Consider the following 11,959-nt stretch of genomic DNA (forward strand, 5'->3'; position numbering starts at 1 on the left):
AAGATATATTTGTAATATCATATCCAGCAGTTGCGTTATATGACGTTGTTATCTTATTCGATCCCTCATCTAACACTAGAGTCATCGTATCGCCGGATTTTATTAAAAAGTTGTCCTTGACAAACTTTACATTTGTTTCAGAATCGTTATTGGTCAAAGTTGCGTTATCAACTTGAGTATTCAATGTTAATTTCTCACCCATATCTAAATTTCCAGCCATCTTCCCATCAGATAATGACAACTTAGAATTATCTACCAAGTTAAGTTGTGCATAGTTTACCGCATGTGAATTATTTATGTTAGTGGGGGGTATTCAGTTTCATGACAAAAAAGCTAAAACTCAACGAATATGAATACGAAAATGCTATCTCAGAACTTGAACCTTACATTGATGAATTAGAAAAATGTTATGATTTGACTAGCGATGATGAAAAACTTGTTAATTTTACTGAAATGAAAATGTTTATGAGGATGTTGTTAATCTTGCCAAAGATCGTATGAATAGAAATATAGTAAATAATATATATCAAACCGTAAAAAATATAAACCCAAAAGCGGTAGACCGCTAGAAAAATCGTTTGGTATAGTTTTAGTTGAAGTTTTTTTTAAGTGAAAAATATTTGAGAAAAGGAAAAAAAAATGTTATATTCATCTGATGCTTATCTCAAATAGGTCTACCTCGAAGTCAAGAAATCATATGAATCAGACAAATCAAATTCTGAATATGATGCTATGGAAGAAAAATACGGTGAAGGATTAAAAATCTTTAACTCGGCAGCCGATATTATTGATCGACTGATGCTGCTTATATCGTCGCAGGAAGTTGGAAACACTAGCACAGAAATTGACAATGAAATAGTTGAAATACTTGATCATCTGAGATCGAACGGATCTTTAACAACTGACGAGTAGTATGTGTTTACACAGCGATCTGATTCGCTAATTCAGAACTGTCTTAGTTTCATATGTGAACAATAAATAAAAATGTCTTCGACACTGTTACTTCACTCATCTCAGACAACATTCAACCGTGTTCTATAATCCTGTTATTGAACTTGATCCTAGGTCCCCAAAGTAATATGAGATCGGATTAGTATCAGTTATTGTTTGGTACTCTATGGCAAATACTTAAACTTAACGTCAACGATGATTTTAAGTTCGGGTTGAAAACTAATGGCGTCATCAAGTGGAAATCTGTTAAGATAACACAAGGCGCATATGACGTCACAGATATCAGCAAAACAATAAAATATCTTATAACTTCTCGCAGTAGTGATATATCATCTGATAATTTGGAGATCATGCTGAACTACACAACACGTTAGGAGCAAGAATAACACTAATAAAAAAAGTTGTTTATCGATCTTAGTAGTCAATACATAATCAGATCATTGTTAGGATTTGATAAACAACAATACGGATCGGAAACAGCTGCGACAGTATCATATGACAGCGAGTCAGCCGTCAACATCACAGATGTCAATAGAATCCTGATAAACTGTTCTATTGCAACTGGGTCATACACAGCACGGAGTAGCCAAGGACAAACGATTTATTCATTTAGCCCTGCTGTTGCACCTAGTTCGTTAATAAATCCGAGACAGATAATATGCATCCTATAAGTATCGAAAATCAAACATCATATATCACGCTGATACTTTCCAATCAATCAGGTCGCCAGATTGATCTTGACAACGAAATTGTGACTTACCATTTACATCTGCGCGTCATTAGCTGAACAAAGCCAATTCTATCAGACATTTTGTATAACATGATGAAACAACAAAACACTAATCACTAAAAATAGTAGGTGTTCTTTTCGGAATATCCTCTCGAAAAAAAATCGAAAATATACCTGGAATAGCTCACAAAGTAACACCTATCGCGTTAGATGCGTCAAAAACTTTTGCAACAGGAGCCGCATCTGTAGCAGGAACAGCTGTCGGACAAAAGATCGCTGATAAAATTAAAGTTGGAATGCCAAGTGGTTTGGATATAAAACAGATTATTTCTGAAATAGCTCCATCATCAGAAACAGCACGTGCGATGATAACAACGACAAAAAAATTGTTGTCTCCGGCTGGAGAAGAGATTGTTAGAAATTTAATAACACGAGCAAAATACTGCAGCGTTTTAGGTGATTGTAAAATAATTACGATTTTGTCTGACGATTACAATAAAATTGTCTATTAAAAATTATCTTAACCTTGGCGACGAGATAACCGAACACGACTTTGCAATGAATATCTCGACTAAAACTCTACTGAGCCTAACAAGGCCGGTAACATAACATTTAATAAGAGAGACGAAGATGTGTTTTTTGCTGCCGCACAAAGCCGCACCTGAAGTACGAGGTAGTATAAGAGCAGCTGCGGATGGTGATATAGTGGTTGGTGCAAATATTACATTAGTGAACATCGGCTGAAGCTTTTTCAAAAGCACCAGATATCAACTTGCCAATCAAACAGTCGAAGATATGTCTATGCACTTGCCGATAGCAAGTACTATTCTAACCATTTGTGTCGTTCAGCGATGATTACTCGAGATCTACTGCAACAAATATGCTATGGATCAAAGATACTTCATTAGGAAATACTGCTGATCTAGATCTAGTTCAAATTAGTGAATCACCAGTTGCTGGCGCTAACAATGTTGGAACTCGCACTAACATAAACTATTTTTTATTGAGGCTTTATAATCAATATGGAACGGCTGCAGCAGTTGATAATGCAATAACTAATGTGAGAAATGCTCTGATAGCTCTTTGTAATGCAATTGGAATTTATTCACCAGCTTCTGCAGCTGATACAGCTGTATTGTTAGCAAAAGCTCAGAGTATTATTCCTGTGATCAATCTTCGAGAATACAACGCTGGTTTTGTTAAACGACGAAATTACAAAGCTCAGTCACGTCAAATTGCAATGATGCTTCCGTTAAGCACAATATTTCATTTTTGCAGGGATAAAATAAAGTTTATCGTGGTATAAAACACACTCTTATACTTGAAAGAGCTGATAATAACGACTGTATTATGAGAGCTGACGGTATTGCTGATTGCCAGTTTGTGATTTTACGATTGGCGTTATGGATTCCTCGGAATGTCATATCCATCTTAAAACCAATAGAACTTGAGACAATGTTAGCCGCGTACAGCAGAAAGATATATGTTGAACGGGATAATGGTTATCTAATAGCTGTACCAAATACAACTGATAACACATGGCGGATAACAACAGCACCGAGCGAGTAATTACCGCGTCATATATTTATCGTGTTTTTATTGACAAAATAAACGTAATAATCAACAACACAACAATTCTTTTTTTGATAACGCTGACGTAAGACGAATATCTGTTAGAATAAACTCTAAGCAATATCCTGAACGAACGATCGAATGCAGTTTCGGAAATAACGCTAATAGAAACGTATCTCGAGCTTATATGTATCTGGTGGACACGATGCAAAAATATCAGGACGCTCATACTGGATCTCAAATATCTGTCGAAGAGTTTCAGTCTTTTTACCAGATATATCATTTTGATGTTAGTAAGCACAGCGAACGAGCTATTTGATCACCAGCTGACATCGAAGTAACAGGGACGTTAGGATTAGCTGCCGCTGGTCCAGATAACGTATATTACGCTTATGCTCTTGTAACATCTGAGAGATCCATAACACTTGACGCCGCACGGGGGAGGATGACTGTACAGGTGTAGTGTTAACATATATTTTATGTGAAAAAATCAATAATGAAATATATTTTGCACGATATTGATTTGTCACAAGGACAAATACGAAAACTAATATGATCTATAGCTAAACAAAAAGCGTTTTCATTAAACATAGATTTCAAAATTCCTCACCGTTCCAACAAAATTACTTCTAACACAAGGTCAGATATCCAAATTGTTAAAAGGTAAGCCATTTATACTTGATCTGTCAGTGGCACAAATAACAGCACTTGCTAGATCCAATGCGATACTTGCCGGATCAATCGGAACAACGATAGCTACTTTAGCACGAATACTATTGCCAAAGATATTACCTGTGCTAGGTACTTTAGGATTAGCTGCAAAGTCAGGTGCAGTATTAGGAGCTGTATCCGGAGACGGAGTTACCGATGACGGAATGAAACAGTTGATGTAAACGGATCGCAGAGCAATCTTAATTTTATCTGATTTTCACGGAATTGTATAGATCCTTTTATTTATTAAATACATGTACTCGGGTTTCGCTTTTGTGTGCAACGATACCCGATGGCGATTTATGTATATTGTACAATATTTCGAAATAATGAGTTCGGTTCATCCTACGCCGCACGTGCGAAGCGCTTTCAATGGGAAAAACCGAATGCTTCCAGCGCACAGACAATGTATGACGACTTCGTCTGCGTATAAATGCCTCAGAGTAAGATTAAATCTTCACATTACGGAACGTCTTGTCAGTGAGCTGTCTACTTTAAGGACTTGTACATCTTCAGCTGTAGAGGTATGTGAATTATTAATTTCTTTGTATAAGTTAGAACTACTGTACTACCACGTTTATTTTTGCATGTATGGTATGTACCTTCGGTTTACGTAGTGTAATGCAAATATTTTCTATTCTGGTTTGTGACCTAGCAAGGGATTTATATTAGCAATATAAAAGTGCATTTTTAAGAAACGTTCAGTACCGTATGATTCTTGTCGGGCACGGTTAGGTTTACTTCTGAACCTGTTTGTTGTTTTGTAATTATTGTGCTGATAATGTAATCTGTATAACTTACCGTATATAACATTATTACGTTTAATCGTATATGCCCGTGTCAAGCATAGTACACGATGTTAGAGGTATTTTCAGCTGACCAGAGTGATCGGAGTGGTCGGACTGACCCGAGTCACCGGAGTGATCAGCTGTGGAGCTGACCCGAGTGATCATCGAATGACCAGAGTGATCGGAGTGGTCGGACTGACACGAGTGACCAGAGTGACTCGAGCGACCGGAGCGATCCGAGTTATCGGAGTGATCGGAGTCGACGTGGTACCAGCTGAAGAGCTAACCACAGACGTCGACCATAGCAGCTGTGAAGCTGAACCATAGCAGCCTTAGAGCTGAACAAACAGTGTTGCTGGTCGAGTAGCACGTGATCGGGCGTTGCTGACCCAGATTGGTGGGCGCTGATTGCTTGATTTACCAACCTGGAATATTGACGGTTTGATTGGCCAGTGTGACTGGTAGCAGAGTGTGCTGGTGACGGAGTGTATAACTCCATACATATAATCTTTTAGCCGTGGGCTAATTTTTGGGGTTTGTAAAACCCAGTGTGGTTTTGGAACTGTAAAGATAATTTGTATATCTGTCCCTTTTGTTTACATAATTTCACTATCTGAGTGAATACACTATATTATATGAGTAAAATACTACATTTGTTTTACTATTTCAGTAAAACACATCAATATTTTAGTTTCGAAATCACTGTGAATCATTCACCCCTTGTCCCTGTACTGTGTAACGTCATTTATTTGTATTTTCGTTATTAAGTCCGTGCGTTTTATGTTAATTGATCCAATATTTAGATCATATACACGCACATATTAATCATAATTAATTGCTCATTCAAGCCGTTCGTTATTAAACATTGTACTTGTATCACCATCAAAAGTGTTCTATTGTAAATCCGAAATCCCACCCGGTTATTTTGTTACACTGATCGATAATTATAACAATGCCGACAACACGAGTGCGAAAAACTCCTACGACAAAAAAAGAAGATCCAAAATGAACGAACCGGAACGCGGTCAGTGGCGGGTTCATCGGCCCGCTGCTAGCAGAAATAGCTGGAAGTTTATTACCAAACCTGTTAGGGATATGACGTGGAGCGCATGCACGTCCAATGCAGGTATACCCAATGCGAAGACTGACTCGTGGAAGTCGTGGCCGAGGACTGATGCTACCGGGAACAAGAAAATGAAATCGTCCGAGTTAAATAATTTTTAAATTGATGATAAACTTAAAGATGTCATACTGTCTCAAATGCAGAACCAAAAACCAATAAATCAAAGAAACAAGAGAAGCAACCACTAATAACAGAAAAAATGCTGAAAAGTATATGTGATGTCTATGGCAACAGAAAGTATGTTCCTTAAACAAGATAAATCCCGTGATACAATCACTAGTGGTTGTGCAATGCAAAACCACAGTGCTAGCACTCCGACTATAACATCCGACGATAGATTTATTTTTGCAGCGACTAAAAATAAATGAAATTAATTGCGAAGATGTGTACAAAGATCTGTGCCTGGAACAAAATAAGATAGTTGTTTATTGCTAGTGTTGCAGTCATAGAGATCTCATCGGATCAGGATTAGATATACATAAAATTATTGACAAATTGCCAGAACCAAGGGGCGGGGGTGGGGCCGGACATCGCTAGGACACAAATATACCGGACCGTGGAATCCACTTGATCAGCAACTCGATGAAAAGGACAAGAACCTTACAACCATGTTGATTCAATTGCGATGCGTCATGATATTTGTTATCGTGATATTTGTTATCGCGAACTCCTTTTCAAAGACAAATTGGAAATAATGTTGTCGGTGACTTATCATTGAGATGATAAACTTGCATTCCAGTAGGAATATCGTCATTGAACAATGTCCAGATAAAGTCATGTAAGAACATTTTAGTATATTCATTATCTTCTTCCGCATTTACTGTTATCCTGTAACTCTCCGATGTTAATACTCCGATCGCATTTTTCGTTTTGAGATTTATAACAACACCAAGTTCATTGCCGGCAAACAAATTATATTTTGGATGACACCAAAATATTTCCTGGCATCTTGCATGATCGTTTACAATGGTAGGTCGTATGTATAAATTTGCCACTTATACTGCTGTGTTTTTCAAATCTCTAATTAACAATTTCATATCGTGCTATTAGAGAATATAAAACACTTATGATGTTGAATCTTGCAGATATCGCAAAACGAAGTTTGTTCGTGACAAATTATCAGCTCCCAAAAATTGCAACAGCATTTGCTGGAATCGATAACAGTTGGATATTTGATTATCAGCTTTTACAAACATATTTCTCAGCCGCAAATTTATTTCATCTACTTCAACCAACAGCAAAATCCGAGCTTACAATGCATAAGGGTCTAAAAATCATTGTGCAATTTCATGTTCCTTTTTCATAGATGAGTATTTCATCGGATCGGCTAGTCGATTAGCAACAACAACAGCACTTCAAAGATCTTGCCGAGCTTACATCGCTATCCCATAGAGTTTTGATTGGAACAAATTTGATGTCATTGTCAAATAATATATTTCAGGAGATACAGAAAAAGATTAATGAATGCACAACATCTGGATCGGATTGGAGATTCAATAAAATAGCATAAATTTCGTTTCATGCTATGAAATATAATCCATTGCTAGGAAGCTCATATGTCGATCTGGCAGCTAAACTTAAAAGCACAGAATATTGTATCAATGTCGAGAAAAACGATAACAACCGTTTACAGTGGGAGTTATTATCAGTGTTATTCGCAGCAGATAAGCACACCGACAGAGTATCAAATTACATTTGTCATTCTAACAATCTAAACTTTTCCGGAATTGTATTTTCCATTTCCGAGTATCAAATTCCAAAATATGAGAAACAAAACATTTTATTTTTACCACGTGGTATTAGTGTGTTTGGAGTAGATGATGATACACACAAGATTTATCCAAGATATATCAGCGATCGAGCCACATCAGATCTCGCGAAATCCAAACAAGCAACAGTAAACTTGCTGTTCTATAAAATCCATTAGGTCTCGATCAAACACTTTAACGGGTTGGTTGGTGGGCAGTATAACAAGCACAACGAAAAGAAACATTTTTGTTTCAAGTGTCTCCACGGATGTAAGTCTCAGCTGATATTAGATCGTCACCTAGAATATTGTTCTAACGTACAACGAATATCTATGCCAGGTATAGATGAAAACATATTGCAGTTAACGAATCACAGACATAAGATGAAGTTCCTTTTATAATCTACTGCGATTTTGAGTCGATTCTACCTCCAGTTCTAGGATTAGAAAATAATCCGGATAAATTTTCTACAAGAAAAGTGAAAGAACATGTTCCATGTGAGATCGCATACAAAGTTGAATGTGTTATTGATGAAAGTTTATCAAAACTTGTTAAACTTTATCGTGGAGAAAATCCTGCTGTGTGGTTGTTGAAACATCTCATTAGCGAGGTTGATGCCATGATGATGTAACTCAGCAGGATAACAAAAATGAAACCGCTTACAATAAACAAGTAACATAATTTGCTTCCTCAAAAATATGTCATATTTGCGAGCAGGCGTTTACGACTCAAGATCGAGTAAAAGATCACTGTCTTATTACAGGCAAGTATCGCGGTCCTGCTCGTGACAAATGCAGTCTTAAATATACCTCAACAGATTTCATTCCTGTTGTCGCACATAATTTCCTTGCATACGATTCTCATATTATCGAAAAAGCGTTCGGTTAAAAAGATATAAGTAACCGCCTAAAAATTAATAACAACGATAAAATAAAATGCATTCTAAACAATACGGAAAAGTTTATGTCTGTGACACTCGGCAATTTGAGATTTATTGATTAGTCTTCAGTTTATGGCGGCATCGTTAGACGAACTTGTCAAAGGATGTGGAAAGTTTGATAATTTGACTGATCATTTCGATGACAAAGCAAATTTACTTTCAAGAAAAGGTATCTTTCCATATGAATATCTTGACGACCTGGATAGATTTAATGAAACAAGTTTACCTAACAGGGAAAGTTTTTATTCTCGATTAAATCTTGAAGGTATCAGCGATGACGACTATGCTTACGCTCAGCAAATTTGGAATGAATTTGATTGTAACTCCTTCGGTGATTAACATGACCTGTACGTGATCACAGATGGGTTGTTGCTCGCGTATATATTTGAAAATTTCAGATATGTCAGCGCTGATAACCTCGGACTCGACCCAGCAAGGTACTATTCAGCACCGGGACTAAGTTGATATGCATTACTTAAGAACAGCAAAATAAAACTGGAGTTGCTGACAGATCCTGACATTTTTTGTTTCATAGAACGTGGAATCAGAGGAGGAATAAGCTTCATAACAAACAAATATAAAGATAATAACAACTACATGAGTAACTATGATAATACATTGCCGTCGGTTTTCATAGTTTATTTGTACGTCAATAACCTCTATGGCTATGCAATGTCTGAGGCAATGCGATATAGCGGATTTCATTGGATAAGTCCGGATCAGGTTTTCAAAGAAACCGATAAAACTGTACATGATAATATCAGCTATTTTGTTGATGTTTATCTTGACTATCCCTTTGATCTTTATGACGATTATCCGTTTTGTCCTGAGTCAATGCTTGTCAATTACATTTTGTTACCAAGGCAACAACGTAATTATTCTTCTAGCACTAGTGGTAAATCTGTTGTTCAAAAACTAGTACCAAATCTTCTTGACAAACGGAGATATATTTTACAGTATAAAAATCTGAAACAGGCACTTGATCATTGTAAGGTACTAAGAAAAGTTCATCGTATGTTAAAATTGAATCAACTGTGTTCTGTGAAAGATTATATAGACTCTAATACTAGACGAAGAGCAGAAGCAACAACAGAATTTGAGAAAAACTTTTTCAAGCTCATGAACAATAGCGTCTTCGGAAAGACCATGGAAACCATTGGAAAGAGAGTCAATATTGAGATCGTCAATAACGCTGAACGTCGTAATAAACTTGTAACATCTGATAAGTTTGTTAGCATGAAAATTTTAATGAAAATCGTGTCGCTATACCTAACAGAAAAACAAACTTGAACTTGAATAAACCAGTTTTTGTTGGTATGGCAGTACATGAGATATCAAAATGGTTAATGTACGACTTTCATTACAATTTTGTTAAGGTTGAGTGGCCTGGTGCAAAGTTGCTATTTACAGATACTGACTCGTTGATGTACAAGATAAAATCTGATGATATTTACAAAGATTTTTATGAACACAGGGATCTTAATTTTTCTGATTATCCTAAAGACACCGGATACACTGCGATGACAATAAAAAAATGTAATAGGAAAGTTTAAAGATGGCGTTTCAATGAAAATTATATCGGACTTCATCGGATTGCGTAATAAAATGTACTGTCTAAAACTAGCTGATAATAAGGCTAAGAAACGAGCTAAGGGAATAAAAAGAAATGTGGTCGGTTAGGTAATGGATTTGATAATTATAAGTCGGCGTTAGACGGTTATAGTGGTCGTGTTGAAATGATGGCAATAAAATCAAATTGTCATAAAATTGAGACGAATGTTATAATACAATCTGGTCTTTGACATTTTGATGATAAATGATACTACTCTGATGGAATTAATACATTTGCGTTGGGATATACAATGTCTGATAATAGTGATTTTAGCAAGGTGGAATTTTTAGATTGGTTATTACAGTAAATCGCCTGCGATTTTTTAGATTGGTTATTACAGTAAATCGCCAGCGATTTCGTTTATAAAAATAAGGATAGTAAAAAATTTGTGTGAAATATGAAATATAATGGAAGATATTACGATGGAAAATACCACGTTCAAGATGAAGAGAATTCTCTTCCAGGGTAAGCATATGACGATTATACTTAACAACGAGAAGTATAGCATGGACTTCAAAAATAGAAACAAGATAACGCTGTCTCTTGTTTGTAATGATTTTTCTGAATATTTCGATAAACTCTCTTTGATCACAAAAGAGCTAGTTAAAACTACTGACGATATTTATAATCCAATATCGCAAAACAAATACACAAAAATTACAGTTGATGAACAGCTATAAAAAAATGTTACGTTAAGACAATAGTTTCTCATGGAAACTTTATCATAATATTTGAACCTGATTCTCTTATCAATAAATCTGTACTTGTTCTGTCATGATGATGAGAGTTATATGATTGCAAAAGCTGAAAAGTTAAAAATATATCGAGAAATCTCTAGCAATTTTGTGTGAAATATCAGATATAAAAAATTGCTTGCAATTTTGTGTGAAATATATCAGTATTCTTATAAAGGGGGTGTTTCTGGATCAGACCCTGTTTTGTTTGATGACGGCGACTATTCAATGCCATGTGCTCATGTTGGTATTCGATTATGAAATAGACGCTGTTGCCTCAACAAAGTTGTTTTCGTAGTTGTTTAGACTAACAGGATGGTGGGGGTATCATGTTTTTGTCCGACAAAAAAAATAAAATAGGATTTTGGGCAGGAAACCCCCTTAAAGAAGACTACTCAGATCTCCGTATTCAAGACGTGAAATTCACGAACGCTTGTTTCATGTTTTTCTTCTTATAAACCTTTGTAAATCAAATCTGAATCCAATTTCACAAGTTGAAACCTACTTTTAAGCAATAATCTCGATATTAAATGATCGCAACATCTTATTTTACTTTTAGAACACCAGAAGTCGTGGGATGATTGAAATATACCCAGCTGCCATGTCATCGATCTCATGTACGCTGTGAGAGAGCCATTATTAAATAAAGGAAAAGCTGCATTAGGATTCAGAACTTGCTTGTGTACCAGAAAAGATTCATAACGAGAAACAGTATTAATAATCTCGGTTTTCTAGAAGAATTAAATATGGTATACAATTTTCACCAACAAGCCATGTGCTCTCTCTCTCTCTCTCTCTCTCTCTCTCTGTACTGTCGCTGCAAGTTACGGGCAAAAATCCATGACAAAACATGCTTAGCCGATTTTCGCCTGCGTCTTGCAGCGATGACTCAAGTTCAAGCAACGATGGTAAAATTTACAGACACACCGATCAACGGAGAGAGAGAGAGAGAGAGAGAGAGAGAGATTTTTGGTTTTAAAAGTAGCTTTAACAATTTAGTCATATCGCTACGATGTCTGCAGTGTGGCAGTTTAAAGTAATGTCTTGGAC

General features: G+C 36.1%; 1 protein-coding gene across 1 annotated transcript in view; it reads left to right on the forward strand.

Annotated features, from left to right (window-relative positions):
- Window positions 1-11,569, forward strand: part of LOC149787690 (perlucin-like) — a 30,087-nt gene extending 18,518 nt beyond the window's left edge. The window contains exon 5 of the mRNA XM_089975642.1: window positions 11,469-11,569. Coding sequence (XP_089831768.1) covers window positions 11,469-11,490 — 22 coding nt within the window. The 3' untranslated portion in view covers window positions 11,491-11,569. The remainder of the gene's footprint in view (window positions 1-11,468) is intronic.
- The last annotated feature ends 390 nt before the right edge of the window (window positions 11,570-11,959 follow it).

Source organism: Sinohyriopsis cumingii, chromosome 11 (assembly GCF_028554795.1).
Source record: "Sinohyriopsis cumingii isolate HCF-2022 chromosome 11, ASM2855479v2, whole genome shotgun sequence".
Taxonomy (NCBI): domain Eukaryota; kingdom Metazoa; phylum Mollusca; class Bivalvia; order Unionida; family Unionidae; genus Sinohyriopsis; species Sinohyriopsis cumingii.